Source organism: Bos grunniens, chromosome X (genome assembly GCF_055505025.1).
Source record: "Bos grunniens cultivar Pamir isolate PY7600 chromosome X, Bosgru_T2T1.0, whole genome shotgun sequence".
Classification (NCBI taxonomy): Eukaryota; Metazoa; Chordata; class Mammalia; order Artiodactyla; family Bovidae; genus Bos; species Bos grunniens.
This window is the reverse complement of record NC_141194.1, coordinates 63,865,593-63,890,600: the sequence shown is the minus strand read 5'-3', so window position 1 is coordinate 63,890,600 and position 25,008 is coordinate 63,865,593. Positions and strand designations below refer to the sequence as shown.

The following is a 25,008-nucleotide window of genomic DNA, read 5'->3' as shown; positions in this document are numbered from 1 at the left end:
TGGGTATGAAGTATTAACTGGTTTAACTGGTTTAAATTTTTATTTCCACAATGATCAACCAAACTTATAATCTTTTCATGTTTATTGGCCATTTGGCAATCTTCTTTTATGAAATTTCTACTTCAATATTAACATCATCACATTTATATTTTTTAGGCCTGTACAGCTGCCATATTTTGTTGTTGTTAAGAAGATAAAATACAGATTATCTTTTAAAAATTAAAATTTATCCCTGCCAAAACAGTCTCTTAGCTTCAGCTGGCTTTCCAGGAAGTCAATTTCCTTAGCCCTTTCTAAAGTGTTATGTGGATTTTAGATTTTAATCCTAGCTCTACTATTTAACAGCCACGATGCCCAAGACAAGTTAGTTTCTCCTATGGACCTCAGTTTTTCCATCAACAAAAGGGAGGTAATTAGACTATATGATTTCTAAGGTCCCTTCCAGACTCTAATGTACAAAAGACCTGCTTCTCCCTCATTTCTCTAATCTTCTGTTACATTCCCTACTTCCTCAATTCTGGTACCTGCCAGCTTCAAATTCTACCGCCTTTCTCTCATTTTAAATGTCTTACCTCTTTAAGTTTTTCATCACAGAGATCCAGCATTGATTGAGAGATCTGGGTCAGTGAGTGCTTTGGCCCTAGATTACAGAGAAACAAACAGGAAGAGATGAGACCACGGACACAGGAGGCAAGAGTACCAACACCTTTCCAGACTTGCACCAACCTAGCTGCTGAGTCAGACAGATGTTCAGTCTTACCTCTATTTTTCAGTGCCTAACACATACCAGATGAATAATATGGATGAATACACTAATTTTAATTCTCTCCCTTATTGTGTATATCCACACACAGCAGACTACCTTTGATACTGCTGCCTTTAATACCTTGAAAATAATACTATGGATAGGGAAATGACAATTTATTTAAGGATGACTAAGGAGATCATCTTTAGCATTCAAAATTTGTGACTGCAATTTTCATTTGCAGAACTCATGGTTTGTGATGTCTGCCCAACACATGGCTAATCCAAAGCCTTTGTCAGAAAACAATCTCCATCCTAGCTCAGACTACTACTTTAGTTTCCCTGAAGTCCCTAACAAGAGTTTCACAAAATCCTCCAACTATCACCTACATTCCCTGCTTATGGCTACCCTAGTTTAAGCTCATCATAGGGATAGTCAAAACATTTTCTTCTAAACAGTAATTCTATTTCCTTGCAGTATCCTTTGTTTATCTTCCTGTCAGTTCTTTCAAAGTAAGTGCTCCCCAGAGCCTAAACCTTAGCTCTATTCTCAACTACTTATTAATTAATTAGCTGGCATTTATTTGTTCATTCAGCAATTTTTTAATGACTGTGATATGTTCAATGATGAGATTAAAGGGAAAATAAGACACAAGTCCTACCTTAGAGAGTTCTTGGTTTAGTCAAAGAAAATGACATGAAAATAAATTGCTATACAACAAGGTATAAGTGCTGGAAGTATCTATGAGTGAAATGATATGATATCTGGAAATATAAATAATGAACAAGACTGGCCATATGCTGGTAAGTCCTGAACTGGGTGAATAGGTGTACTGAAGTTTATTTACCTTCTCTCTACTTCTGTATATGCCTAACAATTTCCATAATAAAAGTTTTTAAAAAGTGAGTGTAAGTGCAAATAGAGGAATATACTGATTACTATGAACTGTGGAGGGTTTGCAACAGTTTTAAAACAATTAAATCTGAGTACCAGGAAAGGCTTGTTGTGACTGATACTTGAGCAATGTCATTAATGAAGAGAAGTCCACCAGGTAGATAGTATTGTAGAAAAACATTCCAGAGGGAAGAAGAAGTGTGCAAAAACATTTAACTAAGCAAATTCATGGAAACATGAAGCAACACATTTCACAACAGGAATCACAAGTAGTTCTGTACAACTGGAATACAGGTACGTGTGAGGAAGAGAAACCAGAAATGGAACTTGGAAAGGCTGGACGGGACATATTACAGTGGTCTAATAGGAGATACAAAGGCACTGAAGATTTTAAGCTAGAGAGTAATTTTTCAAACTTGTATATCAGAAAAAAATACCCTGTCAACAGTATGAAGAACTAAGGCAAGCAGCAGAGAGAAAGTCTGGAAGCAACTGCAAGAGGTCAAAGAAGAGATGACAAGGGCTTCAACTAAGACAGTTGCAATGGAGACCAAAAGGAAGGGAATTTGTTCTACCAAAATTTAGAAGGTACAATTTATGGAACTTAGTGATCTATGAGTGCGGGAGAGGGAGAGTGAATCAACGATGACTCATATTTCTAGGTTGTATAACTGGAAGGATAGTAATACCACTGATGGTGGTATCATTACTATTATCATCATTTGGGTATAAGGAAAAAAGAAGATTGAGCTAGAGGGGGATGTAAGGAGAAAATCATTTCCAAATTTTTACTAACATTGCCCCTAAATGACCCACAGGTACCTCAAGCTCTGCATTTTCAATGTCAGCTCTTAGCTACCCATTTTTTTTTACGCAATTATGCTTGCCAACTTAAATGATAGTTGGACCTAACAAATTTATTCTTCCTTTGTATGTGTCTGGTACTCTGCTAGGCCCTTGGAATACAAAGATGAATGGTCTCTCTAGGAGGTCACAAAGTGGTAGGAAAATCAAATATATAATCAATTATATGTAACATAATAAGAGCTATAAAAGTTGATTTAATTGTGCTAAGGGGCACAGATGATTGAAAAATGGGTACCGTGAGCAATGTGAATACATCTTCATGAAGCGAGGATATGAGCTAGGCTGGAAATATGAATGGAAAGAGAATAAAGGGCATTCCTTACAAAGGGCAAAGACTGTGCAAAGGAATGAAGACATGGGATAGGATATTTAGTGAAATACAATGCTGAGTGTGGCAGGAATCTATATCTATAGTAGGTATGGGAGCCAGTCATTGGAAATGAGACTAGATAAACGGGTCAGGGCTGCTTGTGAAAGGTATTAAAATCTAGGTACAACTATTGTCGCATGCGTACAGGTGAAAAAACGGAAAAGGTTATAAGATGCTAAATAAGTCATCTAAGGTAATTCAATTATTAAGTGCCATGGTTAATCTGTACCCTTCCTTAATCTCTATACTTCGAGATGAATCTGTGCTCAAGGATACAACTGGAAATCAGAAAATTTTATCCTTTACATGGGCAAAAGCTGTATGTACTATATCTTGAACTCTTTAAGACTCAGAAAACAGATTTCTTCCTCCTTATATTTTCAGTTTTTGAGCAAAGCAGAAATATAACAGCCCCTATAACGTATTTGTAGATCAAATCAAAGACAAATACAGTCACAAGCACATACTCTGTGGGGGTTCCATCCACAGCAAATGCCTCTTCTATTTACCTAGGCTCACTTCTTCCTCCCATACTCCCCATCCAATTGTTTCAACAGATAGACTCCAAATTCTCCAGAGGATACATTAAAAAGTGGGAATAAAAAGCAGCAATATCTATTAAATGACTAAAAACACACGTTACCTGATTTTCATAACCCTCAAATTCACTAATACATTGTAGGTCCTTTTGATCAGTCCAATCTACTTTGAATTTAGGACTAGTAAGGAATTAAGTAAGGATCTGAAAGGTCACCTTTGCAGTCAAAGACAGGTGATTCTTACCATTGTAGGTTGCACTATTTTTCACAATTAGCTCCAAATGCTCCCTGAACTCTTCCCGAGATGGGTAGAGGCGTTTACGCACATTTTCACGGAGTGTCTGTAAGTCCATTGGCCGGGTGATGATCTTGTAGTAGTCCTTTACGACCTTTGCATTGACTGGAGTGTGGAAAGGGTATGTCTGTGCAAACAAGAGCCAGCACCATCCATGAGCAAAGAACATTTGCCATAACCAATTCCTCAAGACTCTCTCACATCTTACCTGTCTCTATCTGGCCATCAATTCTCAAAGGAATCTCTCTAGATGGAGCAGGTCTGACTGTTTCCTCTACTAACTGTTAAAAAATAAATAAAAAACTATATCCCAAAGAATAAGGAGTTTGAGGTTCTTATGATCTCTGTTCATTTCCAAGGCAAACCACTCAATATCACAGTAATCCAAGTCTATGAGCCAACCAGTAGTGCTGAAGAAGCTGAAGTTGAACGGTTCTATGAAGACCTAAAAGACCTTTTAGAACTAACACCCAAAAAAGATGTCCTTTTCATTATAGGGGACTGGAATGCAAAAGTAGGAAGTCAAGAAACACCTGGAGTAACAGGCAAATTTGGCCTTGGAATACGGAATGAAGCAGGGCAAAGGCTAATAGAGTTTTGCCAAGAAAATGCACTGGTCATAGCAAACACCCTCTTCCAACAACACAAGAGAAGACTCTACACATGGACATCACCATATGGTCAACACCAAAATCAGATTGGTTATATTCTTTGCAGCCAAAGATGGAGAAGCTCTATACAGTCAGCAAAAACAAGACCAGGACCTGACTGTGGCTCAGATCATGAACTCCTTATTGCCAAATTCAGACTTAAATTGAAGAAAGTAGGGAAAACCACTAGACCATTCAGATATGACCTAAATCAAATCCCTTATGATTATACAGTGGAAGTAAGAAATAGATTTAAGGGCCTAGATCTGATAGATAGAGTGCCTGATGAACTATGGACGGAGGTTCATGACATTGTACAGGAGACAGGGATCAAGACCATCCCCATGGAAAAGAAATGCAAAAAAGCAAAATGGCTGTCTGAGGAGGCCTTACAAATAGCTGTGAAAAGAAGAGAAGCAAAAAGCAAAGGAGAAAAGGAAAGATATAAGCATTTAAATGCAGAGTTCCAAAGAATAGCAAGAAGAGTAAGAAAGCCTTCCTCAGCGATCAATGCAAAGAAATAGAGGAAAACAACAGAATGGGAAAGACTAGAGATCTCATCAAGAAAATTAGAGACACCAAGGGAACATTTCATGCAAAGATGGGCTTGATAAAGGACAGAAACGGTATGGACCTAACAGAAGCAGAAGATATTAAGAAGAGGTGTCAAGAATACACAGAAGAACTGTACAAAAAAGATCTTCATGACCCAGATAATCACGATGGTGTGATCACTCACCTAGAGCCAGACATCCTGGAATGCAAAGTCAAGTGGGCCTCAAAGTGCTGCACTCAGTATGCCAGCAAATTTGGAAAACTCAGCAGTGGCCACAGGACTGGAAAAGGTCAGTTTTCATTCCAATCCCAAAGAAAGGCAATGCCAAAGAATGCTCAAACTACCACACAATTGCACTCATCTCACACACTAGTAAAGTAATGCTCAAAATTCTCCAAGCCAGGCTTCAGCAATACGTGAACCATGAACTTCCTGATGTTCAAGCTGATTTTAGGAAAGGCAGAGGAACCAGAGACCAAATTGCCAACATCCGCTGGATCATCGAAAAAGCAAGAGAGTTCCAAAAAACCATCTATTTCTGCTTTACTGACTATGCCAAAGCCTTTGACTGTGTGGATCACAATAAACTGTGGAAAATTCTGAAAGAGATGGGAATACCAGACCACCTGACCTGCCTCTTGAGAAATTTGTATGCAGGTCAGGAAGCAACAGTTAGAACTGGACATGGAACAACAGACTGGTTCCAAATAGGAAAAGGAGTACATGAAGGTTGTATTGTCACCTTGCTTATTTAACTTATATGCAGAGTACATCATGAGAGACGCTGGGTTGGAAGAAGCACAAGCTGGAATCAAGATTGCCGGAAGAAATATCAATAACCTCAGATATGCAGATGACATCACCCTTATGGCAGAAAGTGAAGAGGAACTAAAAAGCCTCTTGATGAAAGTGAAAGAGGAGAGTGAAAAAGTTGGCTTAAAGCTCAACATTCAGAAAACGAAGATCATGGCATCTGGTCCCATCACTTCATGGGAAATAGATGGGGAAACAGTGGAAACATTGGCTGACTTTATATTTTTGGGCTCCAAAATCACTGCAGATGGTGACTGCAGCCATGAAATTAAAAGATGCTTACTCCTTGGAAGGAACGTTATGACCAACCTAGATAGCATATTCAAAACCAGAGACATTACTTTGCCAACAAAGGTCCGTCTAATCAAGGCTATGGTTTTTCCAGTGGTCATGTATGGATGTGAGAGTTGGACTGTGAAGAAGGCTGAGCGCCGAAGAATTGATGCTTTTGAACTGTGGTGTTGGAGAAGACTCTTGAGAGTCCCTTGGACTGCAAGGAGATCCCACCAGTCCATTCTGAAGATCAGCCCTGGGATTTCTTTGGAAGGAATGACGCTAAAGCTGAAACTCCAGTACTTTGGCCACCTCATGCAAAGAGTTGACTCACTGGAAAAGACTCTGATGATGAGAGGGATTGGGGGCAGGAGGAGAAGGGGATGGCAGAGAATGAGATGGCTGGATGGCATCACTGACTCGATGGACGTGAGTCTGAGTGAACTCCAGGAGTTGGTGATGGACAGGGAGGCGTGGCGTGCTGCGATTCATGGGGTCGCAAAGAGTCAGACACGACTGAGCAACTGAACTGAACTCAACTGAGGACTATACTGCCCTCTATCTGAAATCAGACAGAACAAAGGGCCTTGCAATCCATACTGCAGACCTGAATGCGGTGAACTCACATTCGGAAGATCTCTCATGTCATTGATGATAGACTCCAAAATGGATGACAATGTCACCATGGGGTCTGTCCGGCGCCGGTGAATGGACTTATGAGGTCTCTAAGGAGAAACAAAATATCAGAATGCTTCTTTAAATTAAAGAAAGAATACATTTGGAAACCTTGTAATGAGCAGTACATGTAATTCTCAGGGCAACGCCACAGTGAGAATTTAAGGCTGTATCAGGGCCACGGCTTAGAGGACTGGGGGAGTTAATGAGAATCCCATCTGGTCAGAAAGCAGCAATGCAGATACTCACATTCAGATAGTCACAGTGAACAGTAGTTCCAACTCGCCGTTTCTTCTTGGGAGGAAGTTGCTGCTTAGGGAATTTGAGAACCAGAGATTTTCTGCGAACCTCATCTGCACTGTAATAATCACAACACTTTCATAGCATGCAGTCCGTATTTCTAGCCCCCAGAAAAAAATCAACCACAAAGAAAAAGCCCAAAGTACCCGAGCATGAGTCTGGGGGGTAAAAAGCCAAACTAAATGCCAGACATCCACATCCTAAGGCTCAGATTGGGCAAGACCTCATAGTATCTCCAAATTAATAAAGAACTAGGCAAGCCACAAGTTCACCTCAGTTTCCTACTTAGAAGATAAAGGAACTAGGCTAAAGGAATTTCAAAAATCTTTCTATCTCGAACATTCTATCTCAGGATAAAAGGGCTAGGAAATTTAACTTATTCAGAATAGAAACAAGGGAAGAAATTAAAGCTTGTTTGAAAAGAAAAACTAGGGACTTCCTTAATGGTCCAGTGGTTAGGACTCCATGCTTTCACTACAGGAGGCATGGGTTCAATCCTTGGTTGGGGAACTAGGATCCCGGATGCCACACGGAGTGGCCGAAAAGAAGAGAAAAAACTAGTTTGAGTTTCCCTCAATTATTAAAAGCCCAACTACCTACTTCCCTTTAATCATATATCAAGATACTATATTTTCTTTTTCTAAGGTGCTTCAAAACATTACTATAGATGTTGATAAATTAACTAGGAAAAAACTCTCAAATCTAAACAGAATAAATGAGTATAATTACATATTAAATTAAAAATTCATACTCAAAAAATAAATATATTTTGAATGTAATACCCTGACTGTACAACGTCAGTGGCATATAATCCAAGGACAACAAATTACAGAAAATATCTTGAATCTACTTTACATGTTTGTTGTTGGTAGTAGTATGTGTGCTCAGTTGCTCAGTCATGTCTGACTCTTTGCGACCCCATGAACCGTAGCCTGCTAGGCTGCTCTGTGCATGGGATTTTCCAAGCAAGAATACTGGAGTAGGTTGCCATTTCCTTCTCCAAATTCTCAAATTATGTTGCACATATCACAGGATGGGCAAATGTATAAATACACTGATGCTGGGAACCAAACAGGATATAAATATAAAACAGAAAAAGAATAAAACTTAATGATGTACAAATAGAGGTGATATAATGTTTTCATTTTTTTAGTTAAATCAAGAACCTAAAAAGTGTAAGCTAAAAGTAAAATGCAAACTATAGCTAAAAAACAGAAAAAGACAAAGAATCTATAGATATAATTTGTATTGGAAGTATTGAATGAGGTTGTGACTTACAATATTTATATATTTCCTAGTTCTATCTACTAAGAACCTAGAAGCAGTGACATCTCAGTGCCAGTGAGCATACCTAACACCTAGATATTGGTTCCAAAATACTATTCCCCAATAAAAGGAACCAGGACTCTCTGAGAAAGGGCTGATTCTGGGTCTGGGACAGAGAAATTTCAAGGAAAGCCTGACATCTAGTGCCAGAAAGCAAAGAAGTTTGCAAAATTTATAGGTTCATTTCAAAAGGACACAGGTTCTGGCTTGAAGGGATCAAATCTGGGACAATCTGGGCATTCAAATTAATAATGATGTTAACAAATTTTAATATAGTTTACAAAAGGAAGAATTTCAGAATCCATAGTAATATTCAAAAAAAGAGGGAGAAGTCCCGCTTTACAGAATGTCAGTTAGTATAAAGAATGATAGAATTAGCAAAAAAAAAAAAAACAACTAATTTCTAAGAATGATAGAATTAGAAAAACAATTAAGCAACCCTCTATGTAATAACTGAGTTAGGTAATGATCATCAATGGATGTTAAAACTATTGAGAGAAATATTGTAAGAGAACAGGATATTCACCCACAAATTAATTACAATGGGAAAAAAATATCTTTATTATAGAGGAATCTGAGTATTACCACTTTAATGAAATGATCAAAATACTGAGGAAACCTGACATCATATGCTTTTCATGTGGTGCAGTAAATGCATAATATTACTTCTGCTGTAATCTTGCCAAATATAATCAATACAAAAACAGACATATCTAGAATGTGGAATATTTTATGAGACCATTGACCTGGACTCTTCAAAAAATTCAATGTCATGAAAAACAACATGGGGAAGACAGTTTTACATTAAGACAGATTCAAAATACTTAATGTTTGAACTGGAACTGGATCCTGAATGGAAGTAGGGTGTAGGCAATAAATAATATTGAGACAACTGGGGAAATTTGAATAAGGACTGAATATTAGATACTACTGAATTAATGTTAAATTTCTTAGGTGTAGTATCATGTTTGTGCATGCTAGGTCACTTCAGTCATGTCTGACTCTTTGTGACCCCATGGACTACAGCCTGCCAGGCTCTACTATCTATGGGATTTTCCAGGCAAGAATATTGGAATGGGTTGTCATTTCCTTCTCCAAGTATCATGCTTGTTATGTCCTTATTCTTTGGAGATGTGTGCTAAAGAATTTGAGAGCAATGTCATGATGCCTACAACTTCCAAATGTTTCAGCAAAAAAGAAAATGTTTTAGATGTATAAAGATGAAACAAATGTGACAAATGTTAATGGTTGGTGAATTTAGAGAAAAAACATACTATATTATTACTTCAGCTTTTCTGTAGGTTTGCAATTTTCAAACTAAAAAGTTGGGGGTCATAAAAAAATAAATAAAATAAAATGCCTGGAAAAAAAAAGTTGGGAGGATTTTTTTTTAATTTAAAAACTTTTCTCATTGTACAGCAGAAACCAATACAACATTGTAAAAAATGAATTAAAAAAAATAAAAACTTTTCTACTTGATTATCAAATTCTCTGACGACAAGGGCTAGGTAAGTATAAGTATAGTCTGTCTCCTCAATCTTTTTGGCTGGTCCATTATCAGAACATCTGAGATCAGGAACCTTACAGATATTACAAGTGCCTGGAATTAGAACAGGAAGAGCATCTACTATATACCAGGTACTGTACTACTTGCTTTATATAGTCTCCTTCATTTTATCTTCATAGTTACCCTTGAAAGGGTGATTTTATTTTGTAAATAAGGAAACTAAGACTCAGAAAAGTTGAACAGCATGCCCAAGGGCAAGTAGGTGGTGGAGCCTAATGAGTGCTTTACAAGACTGTAATTTCCATTACTGGCAACAATTACTGAGGAAAGTCCATTAAAGTTCCTGTGTCCTCAGTTCCACTTCAGAGAATACATCACATCCACCCCTGCCCCCCACCAATATCACCAACCTCCAACAGATCTCTCCTACCGCTCTTACCTCTCAATTAGCTGTTTCCCTAGGACAATCTTGGTCCCTTCAACCTTGATAAGTTCCTCATTATCATTATGAATGACTGTCTTTTCCAACTCCTCCTCCTGCTCCTCTGTCATGGCAACAGGGTTGGAAGGGGGAGCATTTGTTTGATAATAAAGAGGGCAGAATTTGTTTGTTCTCATGTGCCCAATGGCACCACAAGCCCCACATTTCAGCTGTAAAAGGAAAAGTATCAACATGTCAGAGGTAAGCAGGCTTCTCATGTTAGCTTTAAGAAATAACACAGAAGGCAGAAGAGAAACAAAGGCAGGCCCAGAACTTTTATTCTCACACACCTTTCAACCAGAAGCCACCGAACGAAAGTATATGTATGGAAGTGACACGTTAAAAACAAAATGAAATCCAGAGACTGAACATTACTTTAAAAATCAAGTGAGGAAGAAAAGGCAGAGGATTTTTAACCCAACTTAAGTTGTAAACTATGAAAACATTAAAAATGCAGAAGAAAGGCTATTGAAAGCCCAAGGTTGCATTCAGCAGCACAGGTAGCCAGAATGAGTATATTCTCAGTCTCAAGGAAAAGGCTTAATAATACTAAGTCTCTTGAAATTCCCTGGCAGTCAGTGGTTAGGACTCTGTGTTCTCACTGCAGAGGGCCTGGGTTCAATCCCTGGTCAGGGAACTAAGATCCCACAGGCAGTGAGTGCAGTGCAGCCAAAAAAAAAAAAAACACTCCACACACAAAACAGCCAAAACAACAACAAAACAAGTCTCCATCTTAGTTGTGCAATTGCCCTCACTGTCATCTGTAAAATGGAATCAATACTGTATCATATAATATCACATACAAGAAACATTAGAATACTTAATGAGCTCAGTACATGTTAATAGTTCACATTTGTTGAGAATTTTACCAGGTATAAAGTGCTTCCCATGTATTACATTCCTTAATACAATACCACTGTGATATAGGTATCATTTTAAAGAAGAAAAAACAGGTTGGAGAGGCTATGGTCACAGTTACTAAATGGCAGAACAAGAACCTGAACCCAGATTCTCTGTTTCCAAGTCCACGGCTCTTTCCACTGAACCACAGTTGCCCCATTTTGTGCTGCACGTTACATTGCACAGTGATACCTAAACTATGCAAAGCAACCTGTATTGTATGTTTTCTCAGTCACTGCTTTTAACACATGCAATTTAAAAACAAGATGTGTCTACATATGTACATAAATATACATGTCAAAAAAATCCACCACACCTGTCTCAACTCACAGAAAATATTTTCAATGGATGAAGCATAAAATGACACCCAATGACACCAAATTAAATCTGGTATTGTCAGTTCCAGTTGTAATAGCATTTATAACACCAAAGTGGCCACATCAGTTCAAACTAGCTTTCCATAATACTGCCTTCATTCCCAGTAAGGGAGGATGCCAAAAGCTAAGGGAAAAGGTATGCTTTCTTTCTCTGCTTTGTTAGTTATGATCATATTACACTATACTTACTTTTAGGTCAGGACGCTCCTTCATTTTTTTGGGCTTCTTCTCAGGAGGACCCTTAAGCTTCTCCTTTTCCTGGTTTCGCTTAAGTCGTCTCAGTTGCTCTTGAATCCTCCGCCGTTCTTTTCGCATCTCTTCTCGATGTTGTTCATCAAAAAGGGCAAATTTTCGACTATATAAAGGGGAAAAAAATTCACGGATCCATAAGCGAACTTAAAACCAAGAAGACTGTCCTGATAGCAAACATCTCAGAACTAAAGTAATACTAAAACAAAAGGGGCTACATTGTATTCCTACTTACCCTGCTCATCAGTCTTCCATGTGCAGAGGGGTACCTCTCTCAGAATGAGGAGCCCTGAGGAGTCCCTAAGATTTTTGCCAACCAACCAACAAAAACACAAAGGACCCAGCAAACTGGGGATTCTCCCTGTGATCTGGCTCTGTTCAAACCCAAAGTTCTAAAGGCAAGATGGTTCGCAGTTAACACAGATTTCCAGGGACAACTGTGCAGAATCTTGTCACTAAAATTCAAGTATCCATCCTCACCCACTTCCCCATCATTATCATTCTCCTTATCACACTGGCAAGTGGGGAGTCAAACTCACATGAATTCCTCGTCTTTTGTGGTCCGTATGCGCACATAGGCATCAATGACAGCTGGCTTTCGGACCGTCTCACAGCGAACATATTCTTTCCCCTCCTCATCTCGAAACGTGCGATAAATCTTGAGACAACGGCCAGTGGCAGAAGAATTAAGGCTTGTCACAGAAGCAGTGTCATCATCTCTGTGATTGTTTCCTGATGCTGCTGAGCCTGCTGCTGCAAGGAGAAAAAGATTTCCACACAGTCCCCCTACCACCTAAATGGCTATTTTCTTAGGGTTGAGTGGAGACCCCAAAACTCAACATGCCACAGAACTATTGTTCTATAGAAAGCATCAAAGTCACCACCAGCCCCAAGGATACACTAGTTGTCCTTTCCTGACTTCATTTTATCACTGTCAATGTTCCCATTTTTATAAGTACAGAAAGTTCTGAGAGGATCTCAAAGAAACACGTTTGTCATATGGAGGACAGCAGAGCAATAGCTGTATTCTGATTTCTTTGAACCAATGCACAAAAGGAAAGTCCAAGTAGGAAGTACTTGATGATCACACTATAGAAAAGCACCCAAGCACTGGGGATGACGGGGGTGGGGGCTAGGGTGCGGCAGGCAGAAATGACACCACAGAAAAACTCCAGGGTCTTAAGGCCTAGAGTATGCTTCTCAAACTTTAATATGAATGAACAGGAATCATCTGAGGATCATGTTAAAATACAGATTCTAATTCAGTAGGTTTGGAGTGAAACCTGATACTGCATTTCTAACAAGCTTCCATATGATGTAGACATTGCTGGTCCAAGACCACATTCAAGGAAAGGCTTTATCATATTTTTACAAAGTAGTCAGAACAACCGAATCACACAAAGCTTTTACAAAGGGAAAACAAAGGAAAGACTACTGTGAGTGTAGTCATTTAAAGCGTTCATCTTCAGCCTTTATCCTCTCTCAGTATCTACATCCAAGTTCTCAATTGCCTGTTTGACATCTATACTGGGGAGTGTCATAAGGACCTCAAAATCCACATATTATACCTTTCCTTCTTAAACCTGCTTCTTTTTCTGAAATGTACTACCCTAATCAAGGGTACCACCATCTTTACAGCAAGCCAGAGTGAAACCTTAACTTTGATCTCTCTCCTTTTTTCATTCCCAATGACCACATCTCAAACCAGTTCAGGCCTTCCTCATCCCCACCCTCAATTTATGCAATTTAGGGTTGGTGAGTTTAAACTCTTTTTAGAATCCAAGACTCCTCTGAGAATCTTCCAAAAGCCATGGATCTTCTCCTCAGAAAAAGTACACCTGTACAGACTTCTACATGTGATTTCAGAGGGTTCATGAACAACCCCCAAATTCATCCACGGATTTTGTATTAAAAACTCTTACCCTCTAGGATGAATGCCCAGAAAGCTCAAGTGATGTAGAGCACTGATAGCCCTGGTTTGGCCAGGCCTGATACAAACAAAGGCAGTAGCAGACTGGCAGCATCTCTTCAATTTGTGCCCCACAGACACACCTAGAGTCCAGTTTGCAGAATCTCTCTAATTCATCTATGGGCTTTTCTATACTCATGTCCTACTTCTCCTGCCTCCATCTTTATCTTAGTTATCAGTGAGCAGTTATTTACAATTTTTTGATCTTTCTTTTTTTTGTCTGTGTATCTGTAAAGTCACTACCCTTACCCAGTATCATCCTCTGTAGTTCCTTCCGTTCCTGCTCCTCCCGTTCACGTGACAGCTGAGAGCTGGTTTTCTTATTCTGCAACATGTTCTCTATGTTTTTTCCCATTTCCTCAAAGTCACTGTCTTCAGCTGAGCTGCTGTCTGTGTCAGTTGATAAGATTTCAGTTGATGATAAAACCCTAAAAAGACAAAATAATGTTAAATTAAAAAGGAGGGGAAACATAAGTTTTAAAAAAAGCTGAAAAAACAATTTTAGTTTAGGCAAGAGTAGGAAATTGAGAAATCAACCTTAAAAGAGAAATATTCAAAATCCACTAAAACATGGAACCCTGAACAGAAAAGCTCTACAAGTTTTCCTAGAAATTTAGTCAACGAGGCAAGTTCAAAATATGAAATAGTATAGCAACTCTTTCAGAATTCTTGGAAAAAGCCTGAGAAACAACAAATCAGCATAGTAGTCATTTTTTATAGGGCATTATCATCCTCTAAACACTAAGCCTCCAAAAAACTCCCACAATCCCCTATTACCACTGTAATGGCTGCCAGGCTCAAGCAGGCCACAAGATTTGCCATGGAACCTAGCACTTCTCGCCACTGAAAACCTCTGCCAGGCCTGGATGGGAGTGGAGTTTGGGGAAGAATGGATACATGTATATGTATGGCTGAGTCCTTTTGCTGTTCACCTGAAACTATCACAACATTGTTAATTAGCTATATCCCAATACAAAATTTAAAAAAGCAAAAAAACAGAACAAAAAAAAACAAAAAAACAAAAACTTTGCCTATTGTTTTGAAGGGAGTAGGTACCACAGCACTATCATGAATAGATATCACCTGAAATCTCAGATACCTGACCACCTAGTCACATTTTTAGGTGACCTTCTCTCCCCTACAAAATAATGTCTGAGATCCCCTCCCCTTTCCAGCTTAGATCTTCTGCAGTACTAAAACAACACACTTGTTCTGCAGGTCAAAGATGCGCTGACATTCCTCTTTGTAACGCTCTTGATGCTCAGCCACAGAAAACCTTGATCCACGGGCAAATTTACTCATGGGTCCCTCTCCAGAGCGGGCTTGTTCTGTTGACATTGTGCGTACTACATCGATCACTTCCCAGCGGGACAACTTCTTAATCTACGAGAGACACACACACAAATCATTTGGAGATTTCAAAGGAAAAAACCAGTGCACATGGTTAGAAATCATATATGAAACGAGTCGCCAGTCCAGGTTCGATGCATGATACTGGATGCTTGGGGCTGGTGCACTGGGACGACCCAGAGGGATGATATGGGGAGGAGGAGGGAGGAGGGTTCAGGATGGGGAACACATGTATACCTGTGGCGGATTCATTTTGATATATGGCAAAACCAATACAATATTGTAAAGTTATAAAATAAAAAAAAAAACTAACCATATCAGAAAAAAAAATAAAAATATAACTGAAGAGAAATCAGAAAAAAAAAAAAAAATCACCCAAAGCAGGTTAGACAGAAAGCTTTGAGAAAGCTAACTCCTGAAGAAGTCTCTAAGATTCAGTCTACCACAACCTAAATGACAAAATCCTCCAGATAGTTCTTAATATCTGCCTCTAAGCTTTCCCCTCTCTATAAAGAGCCCCAGGGAGCCTCTAAGTTTTTCTCTTCCATGCCCACCTCTTCCTCAGGCACACCAAATTTACGGAGAAGTTGCTTGGCATTTTTCAGTGAAAGGCGACGGAGGTCTGCGTCTGTTCCTGTCACTGTCTTCTTCACTGGCTGAGGCTCCTTATCATCCTACCTCAGAAACAAAACAAGAAAGAATCCTAGTAAGCTGAACTCTTTATAGTAGGCACCTAAGATATACTGTTAACATTTCCATGGCTTCCCAGATCCCCATCCATTCATCTCCATTCTTTAACCTCTATTTCTTCCTCCCCTGATTTTTCACCTTCCAGATATTCAGTCTCACCTTCTGCTGTGTTGGTTTGTTTGGAATCTTCACATAGGAGAATCCTTCACCACACCCTGTGGGATCTGCCACCCCAGTCACCTCCAGGAGACACTTGCCCTTCATGGCAGCAATGAAAGCCCGTGTGGTGTTCCAAGGAGCAGTGCGAACCTGAAGTATGAAAAAGATTCAGGGGGTGGTGAAAAACATTTGCTCTATGTCTAGCCACACTTAGAAGGTGGGGATAATAACAATAATGTACAATCTGATGCTTTCTTAAACTGTTCACAGAGATCAATAGCTACATAAAGCTGCCCAGGACACAGCCTGTTCTTTTCTATGGTACTTAAATCATGATAATAAGTAAGAGGCCAAAGTCTCAGTCAGTGTAAGTAGGAATATGTGGAAAAGTGGTACTGCCCTCTTCAGCTCCATATCACTTGGGTTTGACTGAGAGTTCTCAAAGACAGTGTTGTCCTCACCCTCATGATTTTCAAAGAGTTAAGTTAGACTGATGACCACATTTGATTGTCTAATTGCTCAAATACCTTCTTTAAAATGACCCATATACATACTTTCCCAATTAGATGATAAACATGCTCTACAAAGTACTGGCCCCAGTCTCAGTAGCAATAAACCAAAGTGTATTCCACCTCTGCCACAGGTTTGGTCAAAAAGACCTGTCCTCTCCTAGAACCCTAAATGGTGTTTATTGATCACATAAAATAAGCAGGCAATTAAGAAAAGGGGAATGTGCTTGTCTAAACAGACCAGAAAAGGTATATGTAATTAGCTTAGCTATAAAGTGGCCAATTCTCTATTCGAGATTCAATCTTGAAGGCCGTTCAAAAGAATCTTTCATTTCGGAAATTCTGACATCCACTCATTGTTCACTCCAACCTCAAAAGTACAGTACATACAACAATGATTCTTTACTCACTCTGCCTGACCTCACTGACAAGCATTCACTCATTTAACAAATATTTATTGAATATCTACACATCAAGCACTACTTTCTCAAGGGCCTAATGTCAGTGAGGGAGAGACAAATAAACCAACCAAATTCAATACTGCCATGATAGGAAAGTAAAAAGTGCTATATGTATACAAAGAAGGAAAGGATGGTGATCCAATCTGAATGAAGGGTGGGAGTGAGGGCAAGAGTCAGGGAAAGCTTCCAAAAGAATATAACTTGCAGATGAAGGTCAGATGATAGAGGAGGGGAGAGGAAAATATTCTAGGCAGAGGGAATAACAGTTGCAAAATCCTAGAAAGCAGCAGAAATAAATTTAGGGAACTGAATGAACTTTAGTATGTTTGGAGCTTAAGAGTATAAGATGGTCAGTGACAGATGAGAGGAGATGAGAGCTATATTACAAGACCAAAATCACACAGAGCCTTGTGAATCATGTTACGGATTACTTCCTAAAACAAATGAGGACCCATAGGAAGTCCTTGAGCAAGAGTGATATGATCAAACTTTTGTTTTAAAAGATCAATTAATTTTTTGACAAACGGTACTAGAATAACTGGACATTCATATGCAAAAAGATGAACCTTACTCTAAACATCTTGCACCCTAAACAAAAATTAACTCAAAATGGATCTAAACCTAAAATCTAAAACAATAAAACTTTTAGAAGAAAATAATAAATCTTTGCAACTTTGAATTAGATAAAATTTTTGACCTGACACAAAATCCGTAAGCATCAAAGGAGAAGGTTTACAAGTTAGACTTCTGCTCTTCATAAGACACTGCTAAGATAATTAAAAGACAAGCCTTAGATTGGGAGAAAATCTTTGTAAATCATATACCTGATAAAGGACTGGGACCCAGAATATATAAAGAACTCTCAAAATTCAAGAAGAAAACAAGTAACTAATTAAAAATAAGAATGGGCAAGAGATAAATAGATCCTCAACCAAAGAAGATTACTGGATGATAAGCACATAGAAAGATGCTCAACATCTTTAGCTATTTGGGAATGCAAATTAAAACTGCAATGACACACCCACTATAGTTGGGCAATAATATAATAAATGGAAAATAACAAGTGTCGACAAGGATGTGGAAAAACTGGAATGCTCATACACTGCTAGTAGGAATGTAAATGGTGTAGCCACTGTGGAAAAGTCTGGTAGTTCCTCCAAAGGTAAAACAGAGCTACCATACAATCCAGCAATTCCACTTCTAAATATTTACCCAAGGAAAGAAAAAAGAAACATATGTCCATATAAAGATTTATACATGGATATTCATAGGAGTTTTATTCACAATAGCCAAAATCTGGGAACAACCAAAATGTCCTTCAACAGGTGATTAACAAACTGTGGTACATCCATACTATGCAATATTATACAGCAATAAGAGTGAAAGTGAAAGTGAAGTCGCTCAGTCGTGTCCGGCTCTTTGCGACCCCATGGATTGTAGCCTACCAGGCTCCTCCCTCCATGGGATTCTTCAGGCAAGAGTACTGGAGTGGGTTGCCATTTCCTTCTCCAGGGGATCTTCCCAATCCAGGGATCGAACCCGGGCCTCCTGCATTCCAGGCAGACGCTTTAACCTCTGAGCCACCAGGGAAGCCCAGCTTTAATACACACAACCACCTGGATGAATCTCAGCATAATTAGAGTGAAGAACACAGACAAGAAAGAATGTACACTTTTAACAAATGGTACTGGGAAAACAGAATACTCACACACAAAATAATAAAGATGAACCTTTACACCATATACAAAAATTAATTCAAAATGAGTCAAAGACTGAAATGTAAGAACTAAAAATGTAAAACTCTTAGAAGAAGAAAAAAAAACAGAGAAAAAGCTTCCTGACGCTGGATTTGGCAGTGATTTCTTAGATGTGGAACCAAGAGCATAGGGACAAAAGTAAAATTAGGTAAACTGGACTAGACTACATCAAAATGTAAAATTTCTCTGCATCAAAGCACATGACAAAGTGAAAGGCAACCTACACAATGAGAGAAAATATTTGTATAACATACACCTGAAAAGATGTTAACATCTAGAATATGTAACTCCTACAACTAACTCAATCACAAAAACCAAACAACCCAATTCAAAAATGAGCAAAGGACTTGAATACACATTTCTCAAAATAAGACATACAAACTGCCAACAAGCACATGAAAAGATTCTATCAGGGAAATGCAAATTGAAACACCACCAAGATACTACCTCACACCCATTGAGATGAGTACTTTTCAAAAAAAACAATAAATAACAAATGCTGCTTAAAGTGTGAGAAAACTGGAACCCTTATACATCATTGACAAGATGTAAAACAGTGCAGATGCTTTGGAAAACATTATGGAGGCTCCTCGAAACACTGAAAATAGAACCACCATATGATCCAGTAATTCCATTTCTGGGTAGATATGCAAAAGAATTGAAAGCAGGGTCTTGAAGAGATATTTGCATGCCCTTGTTCACAGCAGCACTATTTACAACAGCCAAGATGTGGAAATAATACAAATGTCCATCAACGGACAAATGGATAACCAAAACAATATTCCATGGTTTGTGTGTGTGTACATATATACCAGAGAATATTACTCAGCGTAAAAGAGGAAAGAAATTCTGATATATGCTACAACATGAATGAGTATTAAGAATATTATGCCAAATGAAATAAATCAGTGACATAAAAACAAATACTGTATGATTCCACTTAGGCGAAGTACCTAGAGTAGTAAAATTCATAGGGACACAAAGTAGAATGGTGGTTGCAGGGGGTTGGGGGAGGGAAAAAGGGGGAATTACTATTTAATGAGTAATCAAGTTTCAGTTTTGCAAGATGAAAAGAGTTCTGGAAATTGGCTGAATAGTGTGAATGTACTTTAACACCATTGACTATACACATAAAGGTTTGATGATAAATTTTATGTTACGTGTATTTTACCACAATTAAAAAAAGAATACATAATATAACTGTATGATTCCATTTATCTAAAACACTAAAAAATACAAACTAATCTGTGACAGAAAGCAGATCAATGGGTGTCAGGGGACAGGGAGAGTTAGAGAGAAAGGAGGAGAGGGGAGAAAGGGATTTTAAAGAGGCACAAACTTGTGGAGGTGACAGATACACTCATTATCTTGTCATGACAATTTCACAGGTATAAACATGCATCAAAACGCACCAAATAGTACCCTTTAAACATGTGCCATTTACTGTATGTCAATCATCTCAATAAGCCTGTTTTTTTTTAAGGATAAATGGGATGTACTAATAAAGATTAAAATCTCACCTCATCATCAATCTTCATCTGGAAATCTTCCTCATTTTCCTCTTCTGGAGCAAAAAAGGACTTCTCACCATAGCCAGCATCCTGGAAGAGGACAAATCCGTGTGTAAGTCAATCGATAAATTGGAAAATGCAAAGCACAAGTTTCACCAAATACCAAGCACAGAACACCAATGCACAGTTTTGCATAGAGAATGGAGTCTGTAAAGTCTTAGGTATACCTATCACCACCCTACACCCTTAAGCTAACATATGTGGATAGTTCGGGCCCATGAGGAAGCTGAATAGAGATGCTCATTAACTCAGTGGGACACAACTGTGCTGTCCCACCCCAGCTAGATCTTTCCTATTTTGGCCTAATAAGGACATTATCCTTCTCCAAACCACATGTCCAGCACCATCAGCATCTCTGCCCACCTGGAAGGCTATGGAAAACAACTAAGAAGCACTTTCCTTGCTTATACACCTGTCTTACAAAGAATAGAGATTAAAGCCATCACCCAAATGAATGAGCAACCATTTTCAAAGCAAAACAATATTCCCCAAGTCCCTCACTAAGCCTTCCCACTGGTATTTATCTACAATGTAGTTTACCCCAGAACTGGTATTCATGAAGTACCTTATACAGTTTGACTTTTGAAATAATTAGTAATAATCTAGTATGCATCATTCCTAAGCTAGTGAGGAAAGTTCTTCACCCTCATCTCTCTGAAAAACACCCACAGGCATAGGTGGTGCCTAAAAGGAAAGTGTTCACCTTCAGTCGCTGCTCTGCAGCTATCATGCTGTAATAAGCACAGCATTGCTCTGGAGACACCATAGCCCTGATCTCCTCTTCAGTTGGTAAACGAAAATCAGACTTCAGAACCCACCAGTTTGAATCCATGCCTAGAACAGATAAGAGAAAATGAGACCATTCGGAACTCCAAAGGCCCTTTCATTGCCATTAACAGGGATACCAAACCAAGACTGAACCAGGCAATGTCCCAGAAGGTATCAGGCTTAGCCAGTTTGAATGTCTGGCCAAGAAAAGTCCTGCTGCTAGGTTTCCTACATCTAAGACATCAACAATCAAACTGAATTTCCTGACTGGCAAAATTAAATTACCAATCAGAGCCTCCATAATCAGAAGATTTGCTACCTCCTTTTGATGACTTCAATTTTTTTTCTATTTTATTAGTTGTATGCTTATCCTTTAACTGGAAGCCTTAATCCTTTCTTGGAAAGAGGCAGAGAAACATAATCAGTCAACTGAGGACCTGTGCGTTTGAAGTCAGCGCAGAGCTTTAGCCTCTTCCGAATGCTGCTTTCTGAGTGAGAAGGAAAGGCTTTTTTTATATCTTCCATTCGGATCCGTCGTGGGCGATCTTTACTCTTCCAGAACAGGCGATAAATAAAAACCTGCTCAACATACCAAATTTTTTTTATTTGGCAAAATAAGGATAAAATTCCTCACCAGGGTCCCTTCCCCTGCTAAGCCCATAATATGTTTTATCTTCCCTGATATGACCCCAAATCCAAATATCCTTTTATGTACATCCAGACCCCCTCCGTATCCTCTCATTCTTACCTGGAGAAAGTCTCGAATATGAGTATTGGCCCTTTTGGAGTTGGGCCCAGGAACTTCAAACAAAGGGCACTGCTGGCCAACCACAAAAATATCCACTAATTCCCGAATATAGTAACCTTGTCTTGTGCGAATAATAAGGAAGTCAGTTTCTGGCATCTTATGAAGATAAATTGGAGCACGAAAAAGGTTGTTCTCAAATGCCTAACAAAAATAAAAACACAAAAGTAATATAAGAGAAGCCCTGGAAATTTAGTAAACTCATGAGAATGGAAAATCAAGCTTGGTGGCTCTCCATCCCCATTATGCCATCTAAGGTCTATTGAGTAACATAAATTAAAATATGGAATATCAAATGGGATTAGACAGATAATTTTTTACCCATTGGTCACCTTTAAGAGTCAGTAGTGGGGAAACTATAGGATTTGACACTATAGATGACACTGGCTGTGCTAGCTCACTGTATGATGTCAGATAAGTTACTTAATATCTATGAGCTCAATTTTCCTCATCTACAAAATGGAGATACTTAAAACTCCTATACTCACAGGATTACTATGAAGATTACATCTGAAAATCACTTTATAATCTAAAAAGTACCATACTGCTTATCTTAGATCCCAGCAGAGCCCCTGACATAATATGTGAAATCAAAACATTTGTTAAGTAAATTAATTTAAAAAACAACTAATGAATTAGAAACTATGCTTAAAAAAGACAAACTAAAGATGCAGGACAGAAACATTTGAGCTTGTTTAAGTGGCAGCCGGATGAGGATCAAACTGTCATTAAGAACCTGTCGTTAAGATTCTAAAGAAAGACTTCTCAAAAAAATACGAAAAGTAGACAGAAAGAGGGAGGATCCAATACGTAGGTGTGGAAAGAAAATTCTAAATGTGGAAAAAGAGTCACAGGGGAAGATGAAAAAGGATATCTGAGAGACTACAAAAGTAGCCACAAAAGGGTAGGAACTGGTAGAAAACTTCCACAGAAAGTTATAGGGACAGGAACTCTAGCAACAGTATGAAGGTGATACTCAAAATCTGGTGGAAATGGACTATAGATGCAAAGGATTAAAAAAAATGTGCTTTGTAGATGCTTTAAGAGAATAAGCAATAGAAACAATGGGATAAACTAGGTATAAGAACAGTTAAATTGGTTAAGATTGCCAAGGGAAATAAACTGGGGAGGGGGTGAGGGGGAAACAAGGTAGTAGAGTGCTAAAGATTTCCTCACATCATTCGTGGACCTCTATACCTTCCCTTAACAAAGTATGTAAAAGCTAGGTTACCAGAAGGCATTTCTATACCCATCAGAACAGAGAGGGGAAAAACCATTTCACTATAGCTGGGGTGTAGTTCAATACTCAAAACACACCAATCTTACACATACAAATTAAACATTCATAAATTAACTATAGTAAATTATTAATCCAGTTGACTTCCCTATGCTACCCAGATGTTTTTGGACTTCTTACCACCATGTATTTCCAAAAGACTATTTAAAATTTAACTTATAGAATAACCTAATAAGGAGCCAGTTTTAATAAAAAGATGCAAAAACAGATTTTTGGATTATAATAATTTTTAGCTTTTATTGTTCTTTCCCATACTTTAGTTAAACAGTGTCTCAATCAAACAGAATTGGTTCTTTCTGGGCTGACTAGCTCATCTGTCAATTTCCTTAGGAAAAAGTTATAGCAGGAAATAATTCCTCACCTGCAGCAATTGTCCAGGATGGAGTGAGCCTAGAAAAGGAGATGTATGGCAGTAAACAGTTTCTCCATATTTACAATCTGGGGCTCCAGGATCTTTTCCGGGTTTCTATAAGGAATGCAACAGACCCAGTTACTATCCCAGAACATAATCAATAAGCCTAAATAAAACATTCCATGAGCATAGCATTCTACTAATACTACTAACTGCAAAACAGATACCATTCCTTTCTCCCAATAAATTTCTAGTATTAAAAAAATATATGTATGTTCACATATGGCTGCTGAATATTTAACTACAATTATTTATTAACAACAAAGATTTTTCTGAGAAGACTCACCCGCTTATAGTAGTTTTTTATCTTGGTTGCCATGCCAACTTGCATCATTAATGGTCCGTTTTCCTCACTATATTCTGCAAGAATAAGATCTCCATCTTTGCCTGTGAGGTCCTGAGGTGTGCGCATGAAAAACATCTCTCCACCACCTGAAGCTTGCCTCTCTTGTTCTCTCATCTGCCGAGAACAAGGAGAATACAGTACAGCTACTGACAGGACAATAATTACATACAGTGATATTGTTCACTGAGACATCAAAAACTTTACTTGCTTTTTTTTCCTATTTTATTGCAAAAATGTTTATGCATAAAGTCAAAACTATGAACACTTATTATCCCACCACTTATATATTACTTTATATTTTACCATATTTGTTTTAGCTATAACTATCAATAGATTTTGCTGAAACCTTTTTCCTTTTTTTCTTTTTGGCTAAGCTGGGTCTTGGTTGCTGTACACAGGCTTTCTCTAGCTACAGTGAGTGGGGACTACTCCTTCACTGTGGTGTGTGGGCTTCTCATTGTGGGTGACTTCTCTTGTTGCAGAACACTGGCCCTAGAACATGCAGGCTTCAGTAGTTGTGCACAGGCTTAGCAACTCTGTGGGATATGGTATCTTTCCAGACCAGGGATTCAACCCATGTCCCCTGCATTGGCAGGTGGATTCTTAACTACTGGACCATCAGGGTAGTCCATGAACCATTTTTTAAAGTTGAAGTTATCATGACATTTTACTTTATTTTCACATGCCATGCATCTCCCAAGAATAAGGACATTCTCCTAAATAACCACAATAATATTTTATCACTTCTAAGAAAATAGACGATTTCCTAAAAGCATCTAATATCCAGTCCATCTCCCCCATTTGTATTCCAATGCCTTTTATAGCTCTTTTTTTTTTCCTAACCAAGATTCAATCATACCTTTGCCTTCTTTTTGATGTGCTTTAGCAAGGGCTGGACTGAGTGGGGACCTGGCTGAGATAGTGCCCCAAAAGAGTACTTCTTCAGAGGTGGGCGATGGAACTGCCGGAGTTTGATGGGCCCCATGTGGGTAGGAAAGAAGGGCTGCCGTAATTCCACAGCAGGAATTGAATGCTAAGATAGAAATATAAGGGTTCAAATTGAACTCCAGTCAAAGAAAGATTTACTCATGTCTACA

At 38.5% G+C, this 25,008-nt stretch overlaps 1 protein-coding gene and 1 non-coding gene across 18 annotated transcripts in view; both read right to left on the bottom strand.

The window, feature by feature from the left end:
* TAF1 (TATA-box binding protein associated factor 1) overlaps positions 1–25,008 on the bottom strand; it is an 80,688-nt gene that overhangs the window by 44,160 nt on the left and 11,520 nt on the right. For 13 of the 17 annotated variants that reach the window (XM_086390029.1, XM_086390028.1, XM_086390027.1 and 10 more), the window contains exons 12-29: positions 24,771–24,944; positions 23,852–24,025; positions 23,515–23,619; positions 21,800–22,000; positions 21,489–21,630; positions 20,987–21,117; positions 20,233–20,313; positions 15,986–16,135; positions 15,691–15,810; positions 14,994–15,169; positions 14,036–14,214; positions 12,357–12,570; positions 11,758–11,923; positions 10,250–10,461; positions 6,927–7,035; positions 6,629–6,727; positions 3,660–3,837; positions 573–640 (exon numbers count right to left, since the gene is read on the bottom strand). In XM_086390029.1, coding sequence (XP_086246155.1) covers positions 573–640; positions 3,660–3,837; positions 6,629–6,727; positions 6,927–7,035; positions 10,250–10,461; positions 11,758–11,923; positions 12,357–12,570; positions 14,036–14,214; positions 14,994–15,169; positions 15,691–15,810; positions 15,986–16,135; positions 20,233–20,313; positions 20,987–21,117; positions 21,489–21,630; positions 21,800–22,000; positions 23,515–23,619; positions 23,852–24,025; positions 24,771–24,944 — 2,679 coding nt within the window. The remainder of the gene's footprint in view (positions 1–572; positions 641–3,659; positions 3,838–6,628; positions 6,728–6,926; positions 7,036–10,249; positions 10,462–11,757; positions 11,924–12,356; positions 12,571–14,035; positions 14,215–14,993; positions 15,170–15,690; positions 15,811–15,985; positions 16,136–20,232; positions 20,314–20,986; positions 21,118–21,488; positions 21,631–21,799; positions 22,001–23,514; positions 23,620–23,851; positions 24,026–24,770; positions 24,945–25,008) is intronic. The other 4 variants (XM_086390021.1, XM_086390025.1, XM_086390023.1 and 1 more) reach the window with 1 other exon arrangement.
* TRNAS-GGA (transfer RNA serine (anticodon GGA)) lies at positions 18,474–18,545 on the bottom strand. The gene has a single exon. It is a non-coding gene; the product is annotated as a tRNA-Ser (tRNA).